The sequence below is a fragment of the Nannospalax galili genome, unplaced genomic scaffold (genome assembly GCF_000622305.1).
Source record: "Nannospalax galili isolate Female #2095 unplaced genomic scaffold, S.galili_v1.0 scaffold271, whole genome shotgun sequence".
Classification (NCBI taxonomy): Eukaryota; Metazoa; Chordata; class Mammalia; order Rodentia; family Spalacidae; genus Nannospalax; species Nannospalax galili.
This window is the reverse complement of record NW_008331789.1, coordinates 2701665-2726483: the sequence shown is the minus strand read 5'-3', so window position 1 is coordinate 2726483 and position 24819 is coordinate 2701665. Positions and strand designations below refer to the sequence as shown.

Sequence of the window (24819 nt, the reverse complement as noted above, 5' to 3'; positions counted from 1 at the left end):
ACACAGCCGAAAGCAAGAAGTAACAAACTTTACTGAAAGGAATTACACACACACACACACACACACACTCACACGAGAATGCACACTCACATGAAAAGCACTCCACAAGTGGAGAAGGGGATTTAGAAACTGAAAATTTCAACACCCTCAGGAGCACTGAGCCTTTTTTAAGTGTTTTTGATGGGTCCCCCCACCCTAATTTTGGATTGGTCAACTTAAACAAAGAAGAGAGCTGATAGGTCACAGCTCCAAGTTGAGATATGTCCAGGTCAGTTGGTCTTATCTGAACTGGTCTTAACTAATCCCAGGACTTTATCTCAGACCAAGAAATCAGAAGTGTACCATGTTTATTACTTAGCAGCGTCTGCTTGTCAGGAATTTAGTCCCTCGGGAGGGAAGACCCAAAGTGTGTATGCACTGGTCAACAGATGAACAGTCGTATTCTATACCGTGGAATATTCACTCACCAAAAGGAAAAATGTGCTCTGATGTAGAAAAGTACTGAGATCAAGCTGTGTGTAAGAAGCCAGATATTGTCACATTTATGACCACATTTATATGAAATATCCACTGAAACAGCATGGCGATGGGTGGTAGCCACAGGCCAGAGGGAAGACAACTGGATCTGATTTTTTAGACGAAAACATTTTAGAAGTAAAGGTGGTAGTTGCACGCCACCACCACATTCCACATACCACTGCCGTGCTCACCCTAATGGCTCATCTCTTACGTGGATTTCATATCATGGGGGGATAAAAGCAAGCAGGCATAGCAAAGGCCTTTATAAGTGGCCACTGTCTGGTGATGGGATTCTGGGCTTAACTCGGCACCTGCTGGTAATACTAATCATCTCTCTGGGCCTCAGTTTCTCCGCCTATAAACTGGTCAGACTGGATTACATCCCAAGTTCTCTACCAGAAGAGTCTGAATCAGTCACATGGACAGCTGCTTTGGAATTCAGGGCGTCATCCCACCCCCTACAATAGGTTTGAGCCTGTGCTACCCTGTGGAAAACTGCAGGAACTGACTCCACCCGTTCTAAGACACCCGTCAGGTGGAAAGACCGCAACATCCCATGGTTCCACTGCACTCTCCAAAGACTTCCGTGTGTTAGACAACAGGATATATGAAGTATATTTATTAGGAAAACCACTCCACACACATCCTTGCATGCTGGGGATACTCGGCAACGGCACAAGGAAAGGAAATCACAACACACTTGACAGGATTTTGTTGATGAAATCCTGTTCACAAAAAAAGTTTTAAGGCAGTTCAATTTGAGGCCACAAAAACTACACCTAAGACATCAACACAAAATTCAAAAACAAGTTGGCCCTCAAAACACCTTAATGCCAACAAATGAGTGAATTATCTATCAGAAAGGTCTTGAAACAATCCAGCAAAGACGTCATGCAGACAGCCCACCCAGGCACCTCCTCATGCCCACAGCACTGACTTGACAGTGCCACCCTCTGGCCTCCACTCATTTCCCATAGACTCCACACTACCCCTGGTCAGCAAAGGAACATGAGGTGAGAGACAAACAGGAATACAGAAAACATGGGGCCAGACATAGCCAGAGATGAGTTAGTGATGTTTCGATGAAGTCCCTCCCAGGCACCAAGATGAGGCTTAAAAATATGCAGGGGTGAGCTCCGTCTTTCCTTCTGTAGTTACCACCTGGATTAGGCTTCCTGAGCTTGGCCGGTTTTTCCCTGTGATCCAGTCATGGAAAGTTCTAGAACAAGAAGAGATGTTTTACGATTTTTAAAGCAAAAGTTCAGGCACATATTTATAGTCACATCAATGGCCTTGGAGGTTGGGGGTGTATGGGAGAATCTATGAGAAAGCCACAGGCATCAGGGGTATATACCCAGGTTCCGAGAGCACAGTGTCTGACTCACTGTCATTTGAGGGGCAGGGGGGAGTTAATGTAACCCTAACTTCCATTTTGTATTACTTTTCTACATAATCAAAAATCTTCACAACAAGGTAGTATTATTTTAAGTAATAGAAAACATTTTAGCTAATTCACTATAAGAGACAGACCAGGCACCACACAGGCTTCCCACAGTGTCTGTGTGGTCTGGACCCAGAAGCCCTGAGGACACTCATGTTCCAGGAGGCTCAGGCCCTTATCTAAGAGGACAATGCTGTCTGTGTATAACTACAGCCTACCATGTACTTCAAAACAATTTCAGGATTTCTCACAGTAACTCATACAATATGCATGCTGTAAAAGCAGCTGTTAAACCTGTACTGTTTTTTAGGGGATAGCAACAAAGGAAAATGTCTGGACTTGTTTCACAGGAAAGCGGTTTTCCAGTATTCTCACCTGAAGTTGACTGAATTAATGGACGAGAATCCACAGATAAGGACAGCTAGCTGTGATTTATTCCTTCTCAAGTTTGAAAGAGCAAATTCGCTTTTTAATTTTAGCAAACATTTATGAGGCACCCATGGCAAGCTAGCAAAAGATGATTATAGTAAAATACAATGGGACAGTAAGGAGCTTATAACAACTAGTCCGTATGTGAGAGGGGCAACCAAACCTGCCTGAAACAAAGGGAAGACCCTTTTAGAGAGGAAAAAACTAAAAAGAAAAAAGAATGGCACAAAAATTCACTAGGAACTACAAGCGAATGACAAGATCTAAAAAGCAAAGCGTTTACATTTTAATTTCATACACCTGAGGCTTGACCCCCAAGGCTTCAGACCTTTAAATGGAAAGCACTCAGCTCTTGGGACGCTCTGTGTTCCAGATATGCACCTCACAGGCTAGATTTGACAGCCAGGCTCCTTGTTTGAGAATGGAACAAATGAAGAAAGTGTACGGGCTCACAAACCAAAGCCCTGCTAAATTACCCCTGCAACACTGTCATAGGTCATGGCCCCATCTCTTCAGGCAGAGCTGAGCTAGGGATGACTCCAAGAGAGGCAGCAGTGATGCTTGGAAGTGAAAGGGTCTCTGAGTTCACCATGCATGTCTATCCTCCTTCAGCCTCACCGGCAATTTGGAGTGGAGAGAGAAGACATGAAGAGAAGGTAGTGACCACAGCATTTCAAAGCAAATTCCAGGCCACCTCGGCAAGTGAGTTTTCAAATACTGCAAGTGGGTGAAGGTGGTTTCTAGAACAATGAGTATCTGGCAAGTCCCTCACAATGCTCCCAGGGCGGGGCGGGGGAATCTGCAGCTGGGCATGAATACAGGCATCTAGGCATGAATGAAGCCTAGATGTCTCATCTGGAGTCCAGGTTCTAGATTAATGTCTCACTCAAGCATTACAGGAACAGAACACTGTCCTTTTAAAGAATATTGACAGGGCTGGAGAGATGGCTCAGCAGTTAAGAACATTGGTTATTCTTGAAGAAGACCCGGGGATCTGACAGCCTCTTCTGTCCTCCACAGGCATTGCACAACATGGGTGCACTTACCTACATCCAGACAATACACACATATACATAAAATAAAAATAATAAATAAAATTAAAAAAAAATATTGGCTAATAGGAGTATGAGAAGGGGTAACACTAAAGGCCTTTACAAAAAGCCATATGGAAACCTGCTGTTATAGATGCTTCTTAAAGTATATTCATATACATTATAAAAGGAGATAAATGGAGTTAACTTATAACAGGAAAACACTGCCCATATTAAACACCACAAGCTAGCAAAGTAAAAGCCCAGTGTCAGGAATGGACTCCCTCTTTTAATCTGTTGACCAGGGGTCCCATAGACCCTCAAACAATACTGGCCATTGTCCCTGCTCTTGGTTACCCAACTTGACAGTAAAATCCTATTCTTGAAGACACTACATATATGAGCAATCAAGCTGGTGCTAACTTCAGAGCCTCATCTCTACTGGCTAACGTTCATAGCGCTGGGAGATGCTGCTATACATGCTACTGGAAATAAAAATTAATCATTAACCTTACCCAGCTATAAATACTGTGTACTTCAACAACTGGCCTAGCAAGATAGGAGCTCTGGTACAGTACTGGAACAAATATTATAGGAGTAACCAATCACTTTCTAATTGAATTTAAGGTCTGCTTCACAAGATGGAGCCCATACCTGACACTGTGGCTAGAGAGGCCACAAGGCCACAGGGGAGAGTCTAATACTAGTTTTCTACTAAATAGTTATAGCATTAAACTGACTCCTAATGACTTATTGTTATACCCATAGATTAAAGCATCTCTCAACTTTCACTAGAGTTGTAGCAGATGGTGATTAACAGAAAGCTACAACTGGCAGAAACGTGCAGAAAATTAGGGACTGCAGAGCTTATCCCTGAATTAGACACCTAAATTAAACTTCGGCCTCCAAAGGCCCAGGGATCATTGTAGAAGAGGGCCGGAAAGATTTTAAGAGCCAGAGGTGATGGATGACCACCAGCAAAAAGAATTTTCTAGAGAGCTGGGCAGTTATTCATAATGATGACGGCATGCACAAGTACCACATAAGTTTAAGCCAGACAAAATCCCAGCACAGAAGTGGGGAAGTGGGGAAGAAACCCAACTCTACCTGAGGAACTACTGACAACCAATGGCTACTGGGGAGAGACAGTCTTTTTTAAGGTAAGACTCTTAGTAGGTTAACCAGGCTCCAGTGGATAAATACACACTGAAGTACATTCGGGGACACACATTTGACTCTACAGGCCTTAAGATATATAATAGATATATAATAAAGTACATGAAACTGGCAGGGGTGGAAAGGATATGCAGATGGGGAGGGGAACCAAAATATGATCAAAATATATTGCACCAAATTCACAAAAATTCAATTAGAAAAAGGAAAAAATATTGGCCCCCAAAAAATATATTGGCCTTTAAATGTAATTGCAAATCAAAGATTAGTGTTTTCTGTAACTTCCTTTTTAAATCAAGCATTAAAGCATGATTCCCAGCTCAGCATGTGGTTAGTAGGCCCGCAGGACTGCATCCACACAGCCTAAGTCAGAGTCCGTGTTCGCTGTGTTGTACGCAAGTCACTGAGCCACCACAAGGTCTCAAGTCCCCAAGTCCTAAGTAGAACTGCCAAGAGCATTAAATCAAACAGGAAAGGTCAACTGGCGAGGGCACAGCCAGCAAAGTGCTTGCCACACACACAAGGACTTGAGTTCAGATCCTCAGAATCCACATTAAAAAGCCAGGAGAGCTGGCTGGGGAGCCAGAGACAGGAGGCTCTCTGGGGCTTTCTGGTCAGCCAGTCTAGCCAAATCAGTGAGTTTCAGACTCATGAGACCTCTGGCCTCCACATGTGCCTACAGACACACACACCAACATTTACACATACACAAAAGTAAGAGGAAGTACTTATGACACTGGCACCATGGGGAGAGTCATCTCCTCAAACAGGGATTGTGGCCTAGCCATCCCATGCTGAGACAGCAATGGGCTATGTCCAGTGAACCCAGACTTATTAGAGGGCTTTAAAGAACTGAGGAAGCAAAAAAAGCAAATCACTTCCTTCTCAGTGAGCTTTCTAACTGCCCCCAGGTTCACTAACTAGGGTCTTGGAGACGAGGGCCACCCTTCACACATCTGTGGCTCAGCACTAACTGAGACACATAATCAAGATGGAGCTGCTCCTAGCCACATGGGCAAGGGCAGCTCCAGGAACTGAGATCTACTGAGGACTTGCTAATGGTCAGACACAGTGCCAAGTGCTCAGCACGCTGCCATGTTTCATCCTCTGAACCATCACCAAAGACCTGATTACACAGGCAAGCAATCTGGTGCTAGGGCGGTTTGTGCTTACTTGCTTTAGTCAGAAGAGGAAAAGAGGAGCTGGGACTCGTGCTGGTGCTATTAACCTCTCCACACAACTGCTCATCTCTGATCTAGCTGCCCTGAAATTCAGACTTCTGTGACACAGATCCGCAGTGCCCCAGGAAGCTCATAAGCCCACCTAGGATCAGCTATAATCCAAGAAGACATGGACTTGTCCTTCAGTCCCTAAAGCACAGAGAATGGCAGCTAGAAGCTGCTTAGTCACAGCCTCAAATGGATACTCACTCAACCAGGAACTCTAAGGGTGTCCAGGAACTGAAGTCAGCCTCAGGCATTGATTTCCTGTTCATTGCGGTATCCAGGGTAACCCTGCAATGCAGAGATAAGTAGATAAGTGTGTCATTTGCGCACTCTTTATAATAACAGGTGTCTGGTCCTCTTTGACCAAAAGAGACAATCTCATGCATCACCGCTAGGAGCCTCGGGCACTGAGTGTAACATTTACATGGAGAGATCAAAGGGACAATCAGAGACCAGCAAGCTGTCCACATTAACAAAAAGCACATCTGAGTGGAATCCAGTAAGGTTCTTCATGACTCACACTTGGGGCAGACAAAAACAAATGAGAAGAGTCACATTTGGCCTTTATGTCAGATGCAGCCTTTATAAAGTGCTTTGTTGAGTCTTCATGTACTCTCTAAAATACAGCATACCTGCTTCTAAAGATTTAAGTGGAATAACAGTCCTTGAAATATAATTATAAAATATTAATTTCTAAGAATATGGCGGCTTTCCAAGAATTCTTTCATTTTTAGCACAAGAATACAGAATTCACAGAAAAAACATTCAGGCCTAAGACATCTCTCAAAACAGCTATGGGGTAGCTCAATTAGTCACAGAAACTCACAACTGAAGGAGAATGGAAAGTTAGCCAGTCCCTGAGCTGTCCCAGGGGCCCTTTATAGGACCAGAGGCAAGAGGCAAGTCAGCTGGGCATTCCAGACTGCCCAAGACAGATACTCTGAGCCCTAAGATACTGCTACAGGCTGAAGGCGCTTCTAGCCCAAATGCCTAAGTTGAAACCCAACCTGCAGTGTGAGATGAAGCGGGGCCTTCAGAAGATGATTAGGTCCCCTGACCTAATGGTGTGCCCCATGAACAGACTGGGGCACTTACAAAAGGGCCTGAAGGAGCCCCTTTGCCCTTCTTCCATGTGTTGGCAGAGAAGGCAGGATCTATGAGGAACAAGATCTCACCAGATGCCAGCTCTGCTGACACCTTGAAGTTGGACTTTGCAGACTACATACTGTATGCAATAAATTTCTGTGGTTTATAAAATATCCAGTCTAAGGTATTTGTACAATGGCAAGAACAGACTAAAGCAGTATGTTAAGGGCCTTTAGTGAATTTTAGAACCCTAGGTGATATGCACTCAAGGCCCCGGTGGAGAGAATTCTCAAAGGTCAACGTTCAGCAGTGGGCGAGGTGGGCAGCATTGGGAAGCACCAGGCACCTACGGGAGCACGGCGATGGCAGCAGCCCCGGCCGGCATGCCGCTGTTCTTCCCTGCAAGGCTCTGGCACAGCTGATGGACAGCACCCTTGGCCATGCCGTAGCCAATCATCCCTGGGAAAGGGAAGAAAACAGCTGGTTACACAGGCAGGCAGTGTGACATCGAGCTGTGCAATCTTCTTCTCAGCCTCTTAACACCACCCACAGCTGTGCTGGCATCCTCCTTCAGGCAGGGCACCTCACCACCCCCACAAAAAGTGACAGCAAACAGAGAAAGGGATGGAACAGGTAGAAAGGAGTTGTATCCTCTTGCCAAATGCCAAGAATGAAGGTTTTAAAAGGCGACTGTGTACCAATGGCCATTCTTCTCCTTCGGATATCAAGGATTGGTGCAAAAGGTCATAGACTTGGAACTTCCCAAGAAGAGCTCTCACACTTGCTTTACAAACAACCACAAAAGTCACACTGTTCATCTGTGCATACACGAACGTGACATGGTAACCCACACATCACTCTATCAGCAAGGCTGCACTGAGGACCAATGAGAACACCCAGGAGAGGGCCAGGGGAGCCATGCAGGGTGATCATGGTGTGAGGGATCACCTAGCTGATGGAGAGCAGCTTTGTGCAGGGGGGCTTGGCTGAGCTCTGTGCTGGGAGGTGCAGCTGTGGCTGGAGCAGAGAGGAGGAAGCATCCCACACTCCCTGCCTACTGTCACCACACACTATGCACTAGCTCACACTACTGTTCCCACTACGGAGCAGGAATTGGCTGTCACTGGGCATTCCCTTCCTTCTCAGGGTAGAGCAGCAGCCTGTGTGTACTCGGGCATGACTGCCATCATTACAGCTCTGGCCTCGACATTATTTCTCTGTAACCATCCTGCCCACCTGCCACTGCTTTACTGCCTATTAAGGCCAGTGCCTAAAAGAGACTGCCAGGAACCACTTGCTCCTAGGTACCAAACCCCCAATTTATCTTCACATGTCACTGGGCCTCTTCTGCCTGTGATCCCCAGATTGATGCTGGGAACGTGAAGAAAAGTAGGGCAGCTTCCTGGCACCGAGGTCAAGAACTAAGATCTAAGTTGAAGGCCATAGCCAGGGACTCAGGCTGATTCCTCTCTGATTCAAACAAGAGCCAGCAGCCCCCCTTACCACCACCTGATGCCCCAAGTCACAGGGTTTCCTGACGACAATACAGAACAGGGAAGGACAGCACCCGACAATCTCTAACTGGCTCTTCTATTCCCAAAAGAATACACAGTCCACAGAGGCAGGGAGTTTAAGTGCTCTGTTTACCAATGTCACCCCAACTGAGAAAGAGGCATTTCCTTTGTTTGTCTGTTGAGACAGGGTCTATGTAGCCCTAGCTAGACAGGAACCAGCTATGTAGCATAGGTGAGCCTCAGACTGCAACAATCCTCCTACCTCTGGCCAAGACTGCAGGCACAAGCCACAATGCCTATTCCCAGAAAGAGGCGTTCAGTGCATATTTTTTATTTTTTTATTTTGCATGAGGGGAGTGTACATACATGCCACAGAGTGTGTGCGGAGGTCAGAAGGCAACTTGCAGGAGTCAGTTCACTACTTTCACTACATGGGTCCCAGTGAGCAAACTCATGTCTCCAGGCAAGCACCTTTACCCACTGAACCATCTTGCTAGCCCTCAATACATATTTTATGTATGTGACTATATGATGAGCACACACCTGCCCATCAGGTGGGACACACAGCTGCAATCTGGGACGTTGGGAGATTGATGTAGAAGGAGTGCACGCTCAAGGCCAAGCCAGGCCTGCATCAAAAAAAAAAAACCTTTAATATAAAATAGAATGTGACTGGGAACGGAAGTGGCACGGGTGCACAAAAGGATGCATTCAGAATGCTTCCTCCGGAAGGGAGCCTAAGGGCTGGGCCAGGGGAGCATGTGCCATTGAGATCAGGTAGTCAGTGGGAGTCAATATCCCTATTAAGAATATGTCCTCTAACAACATGTGAATGTTCCCTATTAAAAAACAGGTTCAGCCGGGCATGGTGGCTCACACCTGTAGTCCCAGCACTTGGGAGGCAGAGGCAGGTGGATCTCTGTGAGTTCAAGGCCAGTCTGGTCTACATAGTGAGTTCTAGGACAGCTGGGGCTACAGGGAGACCCTGTCTCAAAAAGACTAAAAAAAACAGGTTGTTCAAGGCTGGGTGTGGTAGCACATACCTTTAATCCCAGCACTTGGGAGACAGAGGCAGGCGGATCTCTGTGAATTCAAGGTCAGCCTGGTCTACATAGCATGTTCCAGGCCAGCTAAGGCTACAGGGAGACCCTGTCTCAAAAAGACAAAAAAAAAAAACAAAAAAGCAAAAAACAAAAAAACAAAAGCAGTTTCATAAAATCATTCCATTTTCCCTTAAGCTCCTAGCCTTGATCACATCAGTTACTCCACAGAAGTGTCAAGTTCTCTCCCTGCCGCTCTCTTAGGGCATTTGCTTAGACAGCAGTTTAGTGCAGGCTCGCTCGTAGGCTCATTGCCCATCTGCTGATGTGGCAGGTCCTCAACACCCCTGTGGTATCAACTGTCAGTGCCCACCTCTCCTCACTTCTAATTCCTCACTGCCAGGGGGTCTCAGACAAGTCACCTGGGTTTGCCAAACTTGGAATGACTGTCCTACTTTACAGGTACCTCTGGTGGGGAAATAACACCAAGCACATAGGCAGAATGCTTAAAAAGGTTCATACTTTTCAAAATCAAATTTACCAAGGTATAACTGGCATGCAGTAAGTTGCATGTTAAAAGTCTTGACACAGTTCACATACCCCCTCAAGTCCTCTCTGCCCCACCTCAGTGAGATCTGCTGACTGAAGCAAGGGAGGCTGTTGTCAGGGAAGGTCGGCAAGTGCAAAGGGGCAGCCTGAGTCCAGGGAGGGGGGATTCAAAGCCCAGCACAGGAGCCAATCACTAACCAGCTTCAACAACAACCTTGAATTGCAAAAGAGGGTCAAGGTCTCAAAAAGTTACTAAAAGAGCATTTCACCATCCTCAGTATCTCTGTTCAGTGTTCAGTCAATGAGTTGAGTCAACAACAGGAAGCCAACAGAGTTTTAAAAATACAACAACAACAAAAATACAACAAACTCCAAGTCCTAGGGTTCTCTCTGAATTCCCATTCAAACAATACAAGGGCTTGGAAGCTTTGGAAGGAAAGAAATAAGAAACCTCAACCCTGATGGCCTAAGGCTACAGAACAGCACCTTGTTAGGACATCTTTTTTATTTTGAAAAAAAAAAAAAAAAAAAAAAAAAAAGTGCCTACAGTGACGATGAACACTTTCTTTCAAAATGAAATGATTGACACATTTCTTAAAAAGTGGTTTGCAAGCACAGCACAGAATGGCTATATACTTTCTCACCACTGCGGAGCAGAGGAGTCATTAACTTGAACCACCACACGTTAGGGACCAACACTACCATCTATACTTACAAACCAAAGGCAGGAGTCTGTTTTGTCCTTCAGAAAAACTGGTGTTTCAGTCCTACGTTTTTGTTTTTTAAATGTCAAACTATTACTCATTCCTCTATTTATTTTCCAGTGTCTCTGCCCTAAGTCACCTTTAATAAAAATCAGATCTCAACCAAAGACATCTAACATTTACACAGTTTAAATCACTGCAGCAGCCACAGACTTGTAAAGTCTTATGTTCTAAGAAGCAAGAAACTCCTAATTAGCAAGAGCCTCAGGGTCCAGACAGTCACCTTAACACTGAGATGGTAACTTCAAGATCTCTATCACTTAGGTTCAGAAATGCTCACTTAAAAAATATTTCTTAAAAAAAAATATATATTTCTTTTAAAATTCATGTAGTACAGATAGACATTACTGCCCACCCCTCTGCATCCATTACTTAAATTCCTTTAGTCTTGTCCCTAAGGGAATGTATGAGCTGAAATGTACCTCCCCGAAATGTATATGTTGAGGTTCTGAGGTTCTGATCTCCCTGTAACTCAGAAAGTGACTATATTTAGCTAAAGTGGTGTTTTGGTTTGTTTGGTTTGGCTTTTTTTTTTTTTTTTTTTTTTTTTTTTTTTTTGTCTTTTTAGGACAGGGTCTCCCTGTAGCCACAGCTGACCTAGAACTCATTATGTAGACCAGGCTGGCCTTGATCTCACAGAGATCTACCTGCCTCTGCCTCCCGACTGCTGGGATTAAAGGCATGTACCACCACACCTGGCTTTAACTAACTTAAAATGGGATCATTAGGGTGGAGGCCGAATCTAATAGGATTAGGGTCCTTATAAGAGGAGGAAATTAGGACCCAGACACACACACAGGGGCACACAAGGAAAAGGCAGCCAACAAGCCAACGAGGGAGGTCTCAGGGGAACCAAGCCTACCAATACCCTGGCCTTAGTCATTTGGCCTCTGGAATTATTAGAGAACGTGTGGTCTGGGGGCTAGAGAGAGGCTCAGTGGTTCAGCGTACTAGCAGCTCTTGCAGAGGACCCAGGTTTGATTCCCAGCACCTACATAGCAGCTGACAATCATCCTTAACTCCGGTTCCAGGGGAATTCAATGCCCTCTTCTGACCTCCGTGGGTACTGCGCAGCACGGGTACACTTACAGACATGCAGGTAATACACTCATACATATAAAATAAAAATAATAAATAAAATATTTTTTGAAAAAAGACAGAAAATGTGTCTGCTGTTTAAGCAACCCAAGGCATGGCTACCCCAGCAAACAAGTACAGGGAGTAAGAAAGGCAAAACCGGTCCTCGTGACAGGACGGTGGACCACTGTGTGCTCTATGAATCTGGATGATTACTTCACTCTCTAAATTTTGTTTTCCTAACCAATAAACTGAAAAAGGTAATAATGATGCCTATATTAGAATGAAATAAAAATATATGTGAAAAGCAATCACAATAATACTTGACATTTAATGTGCATATAGTAAGATACCTATCATGTGGGGTACTACATGTCAACAACTCTGTGGCTGCTTTTCAAGTTAGGTAATATTGTCACTGTTTTCAGTTAAGGGAGCTGCTAAAGAAATTTCATGAATCCAGATAATGAATCCACCTGCAGCCCCCTCATCTAAAGCTCTCATAATTAACAGTTGCCAAGATACTTGCCTAGGACACCTAACCACAATGCAATGGTGGTGGCACAAGCCTTTAATCCCAGCACTCAAGATGCAGAAGTAGGTAGATATCTGTAAGTTCAAGGTCAGCCTGGTCTACACAGAGAGTTCCAGGCCAGCTAGGACTACACAGTGAGACTTTGTCTCAAAAAACAAACAAACAAACAAGATATGTGTGCTAATGCCTATGAGCTATGCCATTCGATCCTCCATGGGGCACAGATAATGAACTTGAGTCGCAGACTACAGAACCATGAACAGGAGACAAATGCAAGTAAGAAGACCCAGAAAGCGCCCCCTAAAAAGATTCTGGGATAGAGGAAGCAAGACCATCCACAATGGACAAGCCCCTGAAGGTATGAAGGACTTTGCTCCTCCTCAACTCACCGTATGTCCAAGGTCCCAGGAAGAGAAGCATTCCCACTACAGAGATAGAAAAAAACATAATGAAGGCTTACCAGGAGTCCCATCCAGGGCAGCCTTGGCACCAGCCAAGGTCAAGAGGCCTCCTTCCTTCAGGTGCTTGGTGGCCAGGTGGCTGGAGATGGTGGACGTCCACATGCTCTGCTTCCACATCAGGTCACAGTTCTTAAAGAGAGCTGCCGGCGGGGGGGGGGGGGGGGGACGGGGCTGGGCACATGACACAAAAACATAGGCTGACATAGGCTGATCATTCCCAGAGAGGAACCAAAAAGCCAGCTCAACTCACAGAGACCCATTCTGCAGGAAGCTGCATACCTGTGCCTAGTCTACCACAAGGTCTAATACAAACAGCACAGGGCTCAGGGCTCAGAGACACAGATTCAAACACATGCCACGTAGCTCCTGAGTCTGAGCTTCCTCACCAGCTAACTGCTACGATTTCGGTCAATAACTTAGCAAATAAGTCTGGGATCAACACTCCAGTGGATGGTCCCACATTTAGAAGTACATGTGCTGCACAAATGAGGCTCAGTGGGTTATTTTTTAAAAAGGGACTGGAGAGATGGCTCATTGGTTGGTTAAGAGCATTGACTGCTCTTGCAGAGGACCTGAGTTCAGTTCTCAGCACCTATACAGCAGATAACAACTGTCTGTAACTCCAGTTCCTGGGGATCAAAAGCCCTCTTCTGACCTCCAAGGGCACTGTCCGACACAGGTGCACCTACACACTAGTAAGCAATACACTCATACACTTGAAATAAAAAATAATAAACAGCTAGGTGTGGTGGCGCACACCTTTAATCCCAGCACTTGGGAGGCAGAGGTAGGCAGATCTCTGTGAGTTCAAGGCCACCCTGGTCTACATAGTGAGTTCCAGGACAGCTGGGGCTACAGAGAGACCTTGTCTCAAAAACACCGGGAAAAAAAAAAAAAAAAAAAAGGACATGAAGTTGGGGATTTGGTAGGGGTGGATTCTGGGAGGAGTTAGGGGAAGTGGGGAGTAAATATGATCAAAGTACATTGTATTAAATTCTCAAATAATTAATAAAGAATGTTTCAATCTGAGGTCAATGGATTCACTAGATTGGTGTTGATTCAAAAACTGTTTACTTTATGAAGACCATTAGATTTCTAATAAGAGCCTTTGTCTATTTCAGCTTCTTTTCAAGATAAAAATTCATGGAACAATTACCCTATAGCTATAAAAGGGCTTTTATACAGTTACATTTTCATGGATGAAAAGTTATTGGCAGCCTTAAAAAGTCTGTAAAAGAGAGATGAAATGCAGCCATTTCACAGTTGTGTTACAACTTTAGCCTTTCCTGAGACTTAGAGGAACAGATGGTAACACAGCACCCTGCCAACCAACCTGTCCCCCTCCAATACTCTTTTGACCTTCCACCTTCTGCCACGTGATGAGGCTGCAGGAGAACCCTCACCAGATACCAAACTTTCAACTTCAAACTCCAGAATCCAGAATGTAAGTAGTAAATCTTTATAAATTACCCATTCTGTCATCAACACAAAGCAAAGACAAAGAACTATGATAAGATGCTGGGAGATAAACAGAAAAACAGCTGGCCTGGGACCTGGTCTATACTGACCCATGTCAGCTGGACAAAGAGCAGAGCAGAGTCAAGAATTAACTCCAGAGCAGAGCACAGTTGAGGATTAACTCCAAAAGGGACTCACATTTGGATTTGGCATTGCCCCCGGCCCATCCTCCAGCCACACAGAGAATCGCATCCACCTTCTGGTCACCCAAGAGCTTCCCCACCTCGGCAGTCACCTGAAACAAAAGAGGCAACAGCGGCATAAACTGTAGGGTTAGCTAAGCTCCAAAGAGCTTCCACTGCCTGCCTTGCTTTCTCTTCTTAAGCCAGTTCACAGCACCTGGCAATTGACACAGGAAGTTGGATGGAAGATGGGCTAAGGAGCATTTTAAATAATGAAGTCCACCTACTTTTCAATAAAATTTTCATAAAGTAACCCAGAGCTCTACATGCACATTCTAAAAGTCGGGGACATTACACACCTCCTGAAGTAAAACAAGTAACACAAAAAAGGGGTTTTAAAAATCACTCAAGGCTGGGTGTGGTGGCATATGCCTTTAATCCCAGCACTCGGGAGGCAGAGGCAGGCGGATCTCTGTGAGTTCAAGGCCAGCCTGGTCTACATAGTGAGTTCCAGGACAGCTGGGGCTACAGGGAGACCCTGTCTCAAAAAAAAAAAAAAGAAAGAAAAAAAAAATCACTCAAACCTCAGGACAAACAGGTGAGGTTCTGATGTACTCCTTTCCAGATTTCCTGCACAAATCATAAAATCATAATCTGAGAGGGATCCATTCCACTCTGACCCAAAACAAAACTCAAGAACAAGACAAGACAGCCAATGGCAAACTGCTGGTAAATACTGAGCAGGGGGTTAATTTCAATGATCTATGCTTGAAATTTTAAAGCCCTGAGAATGTTTTCATGTGCTCTCATGAATGATTAAAAGCACAACCTGGCAGGCAGGCCATGCTGGCTGGCTGCTTTGACTCTCCCTAATTTACTATGCCTACATTATGATGGCCTGAACAAATAGCCTGACTCTTAAATTTAGTTTTTAAGAGTGGGTCCAAACTCAGAGGACATTCATTCCCCTAGAGAGCTCTTAGAACTGGCTGCCTCATGGAACTGAGCTGATGAAACTGGCTGGCTAGAACTCCATCCCTGGAAGCCTGCTGGTCCCATCCATGACTATATTCAAAGTGGTTTCTCCAGCTTCAAGTGGAGAAGTACAATCTTGGCCCCACCCTAATCTTAACAGACCACCCGGCCTTTTCATTCCTAGATCTAGAATGTCTCGCTTATTCAAGGTCGCATATCCTCCCCAACCCCCCAGTGTGCAATGTAGACAGGTGTTATTCAAGGTCAAATATCCTTCCCAACCCCCCAATGTGCAATGTAGATGGGTGCACCTGCTTTCAATGCCTTGATGTGCTCATTCTCAAGCACACCCACATTCACTCATTTGTCTTTTGGGATGGAGTACCAAAATGAGGTTGCCTAGGAAAATAGATCTGGCGCCCAGGTCTGGAGCACATGGTTTCCCGGGGTTAATTAAATCAGTCCAGATTATGTCCATTATAAAAGTCATTCCTACCCTCCTTGGGTCTGAAAACTCATACCCAGCATCTCTCTAGCAACATCTCCATCAAACCTTTACCTTCTTTTTGAAGACTCAAATTGCTCCTTCAAAGGGAATGTTTAGTCAGTGAAAACTAAGCTTTCCTCTCCCCAAACACCACAGATAATACTTTTAAGGAGATTCTAGAATTTTCCATGCTTTTTATCTAGTCTGACATTATCATTTGTTGATCTTCCTCCTGTGGTGCTAATGGTCCTAGTGGCCCCTTCCCTTCTTTCTGAAGCTAAGTCTTAAAGTCCAAAACCTAGATCCTGACTGCCAGAAAGTACATCAACTCCCAACATCTGGATAGAATCCAAGATTACTTAGCATACCCTTCAAAGTAAGGAGGAAACAGCAACTACGCACCTGTTTGACACTTTTTAAAACATCTATCTATGCTTTATTCTTATAATAAGATAGCTTCAAATTCCTCTTAAATGATGCTTTCCACCCAAGAGTCTTCTGTAGATTGTTTCTTTCTTGCTTCTGCATCTCTTCTCCCTGTTGAATTTCCTGCCCAAGGGACCAATTTTGTATGTACTAGGATTGAATTACCTCTTGTGGACCTCAAAACTAAAAACTAAGTATCATGCTGTTTATCTAGAAATTCACAATGGGGTGTGGGGTAGAAAGGAGTATTGACTGTTAAAGCTAAACTTCTAACAACTAAGGCATTTCTGCATCTTTGTCCTGCATTCTAGTCATCTCAGGGGAGACAACTTCCATACTCAAGAACCCTTGTGGGGACCAGTGAGATGGCTCAACCACTAAACGCACTTGCTTCACAGACGTGATAAACCTGAGTTTGATCCCTGGACCTAAGGTTGGAGGTTAAGAACTGACTCCTGAAAGTTGTCCTCTGACCCCCGCACATGCACCCTGGCACTCACAAGGCCATACACATACACATACACACACACACACACACACACACACACACACACGAATAATAATAATAATAAATATCTTTTAAACCTATGTGGACATCACAACTCCTATTTAACAAGAACTGAGACACTGAAAGCAGGACCCACGCCTGGAAGGGTTGTGGTTCTCCAAGCCCAGGCACTGGCCCCTCCTAAGTTTTAGCTTTCATTTCTTTATCCACACGATGCTATTGTGCTTTGGGGCAGCTTAGCTCAGTGGGTAAGAGCACAGCTGTCAGTCCCCACTGCCCAGGCCCAAACTGTGTCTATGTCATCCTCCTATCTGTTTGACCTTGGGCAAAAGCCAAGCATTCTTATGCCTCATCTTCCCTAATTCTAAAAGACAAAATTAGAAACTTTGTTATGGGACTATGTGCATTAATGTAATTAAAACACTTAGATTAGAGCTGGGTGTGGTGGCGCATGCCTGTAGTCCCAGCACTTGGGAGGCAGGGGCAGACGGATCTCTGTGAGTTCAAGGCCAGCCAGCCTGGTCTACATAGTGAGTTCCAGGACAGCTGGGGCTACAGGGAAACCCTGTCTCAAAAAAAAAACAAAACAAAAAAACACTTAGATCAGTGGCAACTAATAAGGCCATGTCAACTGTCTCTAGTAAGCTGATTAAGACCAATCTATATCACATTAAACATAGCAAACAGAAGGCTCTCATTAAGAAAAGAACAACCAAAAACTAAGTAGGTCACCTATATCTGTGGGCTGCACATCCAAAGACTCAACAAACTTCAGATCAAAGATCTTCTGGGGGAAAAAAGTTGCACTTGTGCTATAAACACAAAGACTTTTCTTTCTCATCACTATTACCTAAATAATGACAATATAATGAGAAGTGACATCACACTGACATTCTACTAGGTTTTATAAGTAATCTAGAGATGATTATAGCATTCAGGTGGATATGCATATTATATGTAAACACAATGCTATTTATACAAGGGACATGAGTACCTACAGATTTCTGGTGTCCATATTTTTTATTCAAACCAGTCAAGGATCATAAAACATCAACCAGTGTTGAGACCACCAGAGACACCACAACCAAACAGAAAGTGAACCCACATTACAGACCAAGTTTGTGTTAGGAGACCCCTGCCCTAACTCTACCACTAACTAGCTCCTCAGCTTGTCTCTCCCATGCTGAAACCAAATGATCCCATCCAGCAGCTGTGGAAACAAAGTGCATCATACAAAAAGGACGTGGAGGATTTCTGGGAACTGAGGGCTGGAGTGCTGGATGAGTCTCATTCATCTGAAAGGCTCCTCCGAGATACAGAAATGCTTAGGGCAGTTATATTCACACCAAGACATACATCAAGTTGGTAACATGCTCCTTCTGGGAACAGTACTATCTTGGAGGAAAAAAGAAAGAATTTGCATTCATTTACATATTTCTACAGTTGGGTTTGTCTTACAATGTGCATATAATTTTATAATTGAAAACTACCTGTTCTGTTACTGTTCATGCTTTAAATGAAGTTAACTCCCCTTTTCAAAATGTAGCCTAAATAATCAGATATGAAGACAATGATGTGCAACCACACCATTCTTATAAAACAGTTTTTTTAAAAATCTAAATTTTAAATCAGCAAAAAAACCTGAAGGGTAAAATAAGCAGAAACTATGTAAACCACAGCCAGTCAACATACTGAAATATTATACATCTACAAAGTGTTTTTCTTAAGTGAGATGAAGGGTAAATTTTAAAAAGACTAGCCATCAAATATAAAATACAAAACTATCTTTACTTGAGAAAATAATAGCACACAGCATGCAGAGTAAAGGTAATGGGTCGAAATGAGCTACACAGAAATAATCATTTATCTTTGTATTCTGATTTTTGTTTTGTTTTTCACTCTTTCGAAGTTTTCCTCCATGGACACACATGGCTTTCCTAATTAGGCAAACAGTAATTGGTGAATACAGAACACACAGCCGGGGAAACCCCTACTGGGGCTCTGCTACCACAACAGGGGATCTTTTGCCATTACCTGGTCAGCCTGCTCCGTAAATGAGTCTGTCATTTTAACAACCACACTAGCGCTGGCCTCTTCATTCTCCACCACATCGATGCTGGCCACCCACTGGAGCAACAGAAAACAGTCTTGGTCAGTTTGGGTCTTTATTTCTCTAAAGACCCAAAGCCGAAAAAGTCAATGGGGAAAGTTAAGAGGCTGAAATGAAACCTGGTTACCCCTCATCTGAAACACATGGGGCTTAAAACATTTCAGAACTTGGAAATTTGGGTTTTGAAATGTCTGTATACACATATCTTGGAGGTGGGACCCAAATCTGAACACAAAATTCATGCATGTTTGATACACACTTCATCCTCACAGCCTAAGTCACTTTACAAAGTAGTTTTAATAGTCCTGAGCATGCAGCAAGTTTCATGGCAAGGAACTTCCTAGTAGGGGCCTCATGTGGGCCTCAAAAAGCTTTACAGTTAGAAGCATTTCAGGTTTTGGGAAGTTCAACATGTAAATGAAAACCCACTAGAGAAAGGAATAACTGATCTCCCACACACCCCATAGGGACCAATGACTGTGAACAGTGCTCCTTGTACTGCACCTCTCCCATCCCATCCTGCTCCAAACATCTTCCTCTTCCTCTCTCACTTCTCAAGGCCAAACCCTATAGGTATCTAGAGACATCTGGAGTCAACTGGCTGTGAAGAGCCCAGAAGGCTTGCTGGCCACATTATCTCTTTCACATTCAAACCTGCTAGTGCTGCAGGAGAGCACAGCTACCAACAATAGGGAGTTGGCAGGACATGGCTGTGCCATCCAATAAACTTCAGATGCTGACATATAAACTTCACATCAGTTCCACATGCCACAAAATGATGTTATTATTTTCGATTTTTTAACTGTCCCAAAATTCAAAAACAAACAAAACAACCCTTCTTGGCTATATAGAGGAGTGGCTGTCCATCATCTTCCCATGAAGGACCACAGTTTGCAGGACCCCACTCTACAGCAGAGATGGATGGGCTTTGGATGGGGGCATCAGATAGGCTGGGGTATGAATGCTAGCTCTGCCATACGCTGACAGCCTTCTTTATTTAAGAAGCAGGTTAATGAGTAACAGGGTTAGTAAGAAACAAATGAGATGGAGGATAGATGCTCACTCTCCAGGCATGAGTGATGCTGGGTTCACCTCAGAAAGCTCCAGGTTCTTCAGACTGAAGGCCCCAGAGGTCAGTTATCTCTACCTTAAGCTGTGATCACAGCATCATTCAACCACTTCATTACTTGTACAGCACAAGCTTGGGGAATAATACTGAGATGAACAAGTATCCATCCCAGTCCTCCCTAGGGTGCCAGGAAGGAAGAGGGAAACAAAGAATAGGGGGTAAACAAACCAGCTCACCAGACTCTACAATGATGGTAAACTAAAAGCCCCTACAAGGGAAGAGCACAGCCTTAGCAGCCGTAACATGTGGTCACTAACAGCATTTACTGCATTAACGTTATTAGGAAGATCCAATGAAGCTGGAGTCTGGGAGGATCTGCTATATAGGAGTAGAGTGTGCCACTGGAGGATCACCACACTTCAATGATGGCTTTGTCCCCATCCTCCAACTTCTGGGGGGTGGGGGGTGGTTCCCAGGCTCAGAGCAGGTAGTGGCATGATTCCTGTTCCACACTTTGCACCAGAACAAAAGCTTGGACCCCTCTCTTTCTCTGGTCGCAGGGGATCCCTTGCCCAGGCCGCTAAACTCCCAGGAAGCTGCCCCAAGCTCCAGGGCTGACTTAGAGCAAGTGACAGCAGTAGAGAGGATTCCCGTGCTGAGTGGCTAAGGGCAAGAGGCCCTTCCCTGGTCACTGATCAGCTCTGCCCCCACCTGCCGCTCTCTGGGAGTGGACACCTGACCAGGCAAAGTAGTTTACATATTCTTTTCGATGCAAAGATGCTGTCAACTGCCAAGGGGCTGAACCTTCAAACTGTCAGTTTCTACCAGGCTAAAGCAATACCGGTAACAATCGCAGTATCAGTGACAGCTAGCATTTAAACAGCTTTTACCAAACTGTCGGGTAATATACCTAACAAGACACTGATTCTCCCACTTAATCCTGACGACGAAATGGACAGTACAATTGTCATTCTACTTATGCGGAAACTGTGGCTCGCGGGTGTTCATTAATCAATTCAGGGTCACTGGGCTAGTAACTAGGGCAGCCCAATTAATTCCGGAGGCTTCCGAGCCAGGCCGGACCTCCTGGGCCAGGAAAAAGGCGGGGGAGCACCCCCACCCCTGCACCTGGCATCGGGCAGGGACCGATGCACGCACGTGCACGCAGCCTTACGGCGGGTGCGCAGGGCCCCGCTACCCCGGACTGTGCCCAGGGCGGCCCCCGCGGTGTCCCCGACCGTGCCCGGGTAGGCCCCCGCGGTGCCTGGCCCCCCCACTCTCAGTACCCGCCCCTCGGGCGCAGACCCCCGCACCCTGCGCCCGGTCCCGCAGCATTACCCAGTTGCGGGCCCGGAAGGCCTGCACGCAGCGCGAGCCCAGCGCGCCCCTGCCGCCATACACCAGCACCCGGCGTGCCTCGCCCGCCGCCGCTGCCGCCGCCGCCATCCTGCCGCTCTCGCCCGGCTCCCGCGGTCCCGAACGCCAAACCTCAGCGCAGCACTTTGCTAGCCGCACCTCACAAGTCAGCGCCACAGCCCCGCGACGCCCATCTGGACCTAGTCCCGCCCCGCCTCCCCGCCGCCCCGCCTCCGGGTGGAGACGCCTCGAAGCCCCGCCCTCCACCTGTCTACCAAGGGGAGCGTAGTATGTGGGCCACGTGACCTCGTCTTGCCGCTCCTCTCCGAATGGGGCGACTCCTAAAACCACGCCTCCCTTCCTTGGACTAATAGGAGCGCAGCCGCTGAGGGGGCGTGCGGTCTCTTGTCACTCTGGCCCGGGGTGCAGACTGCTTAGAGCCGTGCCTCCCTGACCGTGGGCCAATAGGAGCGCGGCTATATTGGCGCGTGTTCTCGGCTGCGCCCCGCCCATTCGCCTGCCCCTGGACCAATAGGAGGGCGGCCGCCCAGCAGCGCACTCTGGACTGCGTCCTGCCCTTTCCCATAGGCCAATAGGCGCGCAGCCGCTCGGGCGCATGCTCTGGATATTCCCGCCCGGCCCTGGGACTGGGACACCAACAAAGACCCGCCTACGTCCCTTGCCTGACCGCCTAGTGTAGAAGTGCTAGGACCAAAGCCACTGCTGATAGTCATTGCAGACGCCAAACCTCCCAAAATGCGGAGAACTCTGCCTGGTCGTACTGTAATAGCTGTGTAGCCTAAGCGACTTCCTCAACTGTTCCGTGACTCAGTTTGCTCGCTAAACAAGAATAACAATTTTTCCCCCTAGAGTCTAAGAAAGGATTGCAAAAGATAATGCATACAGCAGTGTGTTGCTAAGTTGGAGGAACTCAATAGTTGCCAGTTGATCATTATTATTAGTTTTATCAGTACTTTGCTTCTTTAAAATAACTTGAGTCTTCTAGAGGTGATTCCAGGGTCTCGTCCCTTTTTACAAATGTGAGATGATGTATTTGGGGACATATTTTAAAATAAAATTTACCAAAATAGTGATGCAAAACCTGTAGTACTCTTTAGTTTAAATGTTTGCATTTCAGAGATTAATGCCCTTAAAGAATACTATAGAGAAATATTACAGTATTTTTTAAATGATTAGTCTATAGCATTGACAGGCTTTGGTCTGGTGGGGGCTCAAGGTTAGCCTAAATTAAGTCTTGGGCCTGTCCTTACACCTTTGTGGCTGCGTGTAAGCTTCCACATGCCAAGAATATCCAAGATCTACATTTGAGGCCCACCAAATGAGGTCATCCACCCATCCTGGCGTCTTACCTGTGTATGATAGTCATTTCTGCTCATGGCCTGAATCGACTTTGGGTTTCTCAACTGAAGCCCTGCTGATATTTGGAACCAGATCACTGCAAAGGAGATTGGCCTATGGGTTACAGAATATTCACAGCATCCCTGGGCTCTACCCCAGGAGCCAGAAGCAAGCCCCTGTCTAGTCCTAAAGATCAGAAATATACCCAAGCAGGTGTGGTAGCACAGGCCTGGAATTCTAGCTACTCCACAGGCTGAGGCAGAGAATCACAAGTTCAAGGCTTGCCTGGGCTGCAGAATGAGTACAGAACCAGACTGGGCAAGTGAAACCCTGTCTCAAAATAAAAAGAGGGTTTGGAGGGGAGGAGAGACGGCTCAGCGGTTAAGAGCACTGGCTACTCTTGCAGGGGACCTGGGTTTAAATCCCAGCATAATTCCAGTTCCAGGAGACACAGGCATTGTATGACATGGGTGCAGTTATATACATGCAGGCAAAACATTCATAGACATAAATTAATAAATAAAATATGTTTTAAAAAGAGGGCTGGGGATGTAGCTCAATGTTGGAGTGTTTGCCTAACATGCGTAAGTGCTTGAGTTTAATCCACAATACCAGAAAAATAAAAAAATTAAAAAAACTCTAAGTAGTGCCAAATATCCCTCAAAGGATAAAATCACCTTTTGGTAAAAACCAACATCTGACCATACTGTAGCTTTCTAAATAAACACACTATATTAAACACCTTTGTGCACCACCAGCCCACATGGTGCCTTGTACACAACAGACGCAGCTTTTTCCTGTATCAGATAAGACCTGCAGACCTAAGTCAATACACAGCAGAACGCAGCCTGCAGCACATTTCCTGTCAGATGCTGCACTATCAGAAGTAGAACTGCTGTAAAACGTGATGAAGGGAAAGGCACAGCTGTTTTGCATCCTTCTAATGTCATGCACTATGCCAAATGATCCGTGTGTCAGTTCCCTTTACTGCACACAACAATCCTAGGACCGATTGGAAAAATAAAACATGGGGGTCTCAGACACCTGCCAGGTCTTCCATAGCTACAGGTGATCTTAAGTACACCTGCACTAACCACATCTCGCAGCATGATATGAGCTTGCTAAAAGGTCTAGTATTAACTACAAAGTTTTTCTGAAATAATTGCTTAACCCCCAAAACATCAAAAGCTGATATACGTCCATCATTTATTATAAAAATGTGACCCCAAAACAGTATGTATATCCTATCTGCTGAAAACATTCTTAATGTTAAAATAAGGGTGTTAGCCAACATTTTTTGCCATTTATTAATATGCCAAATAGTCTTCTAAGGCTTTTTTAAAAAATATTTTATTGGGATATTCTGTGTGATATACACATACACAAAAAAATCAACAAAAATTAAAAAAGTATTATATTTGAGGAGGAAGCATGGAAATTTACATCATGCTAATTAGTAGAGGTGATAAACATTACCACTGACATCTACCCGATGACATACACAGGCGCCAAGGATCCAAGTGCAACCGATGATGACTAGTAATAATCAGATACATACAGATTAGAGATGCATGCACCGACTTGCTTCTTTAACTAGATTCTACAACTTCTTCTAGAAAAATAAAAAATAATATGAAAAAAATAAAAATAATTTTTTAAATTTTTATTTATTATTTTCATTTTATGTGTATGAGTGTATTGCCTGCATAAACGCGAGTCATGCAATGCCTGAGAGGTCAGAAGAAGGAGTCTGATTCCCCTCAAACTGGAGTTAAGGATGGTTCCTAGCTGCCACATGGGTGCAGTCAGTGCTCTTAACCATAAAAAATAATATGAAAAAAATAAAAATAATTTTTTAAATTTTTATTTATTATTTTCATTTTATGTGTATGAGTGTATTGCCTGCATAAACGCGAGTCATGCAATGCCTGAGAGGTCAGAAGAAGGAGTCTGATTCCCCTCAAACTGGAGTTAAGGATGGTTCCTAGCTGCCACATGGGTGCAGTCAGTGCTCTTAACCACTGAGCCATCTCTCCAGTCTGTC

At 45.0% G+C, this 24819-nt stretch overlaps 1 protein-coding gene across 1 annotated transcript; it reads right to left on the bottom strand.

Annotated features, from left to right (window-relative positions):
• Window positions 1–1123: 1123 nt before the first annotated feature.
• Qdpr (quinoid dihydropteridine reductase) lies at window positions 1124–21621 on the bottom strand. The gene is made up of 7 exons (XM_008826868.2): window positions 21399–21621; window positions 18916–19008; window positions 14502–14598; window positions 12845–12985; window positions 7256–7364; window positions 6024–6107; window positions 1124–1738 (listed from the first exon to the last, which is right to left on the bottom strand). The coding sequence occupies exons 1-7, from the start codon at window positions 21504–21506 to the stop codon at window positions 1633–1635; spliced, it is 738 nt and encodes a 245-aa protein (XP_008825090.1). The 5' UTR covers window positions 21507–21621; the 3' UTR covers window positions 1124–1632.
• Between the last annotated feature and the right edge of the window lie 3198 nt (window positions 21622–24819).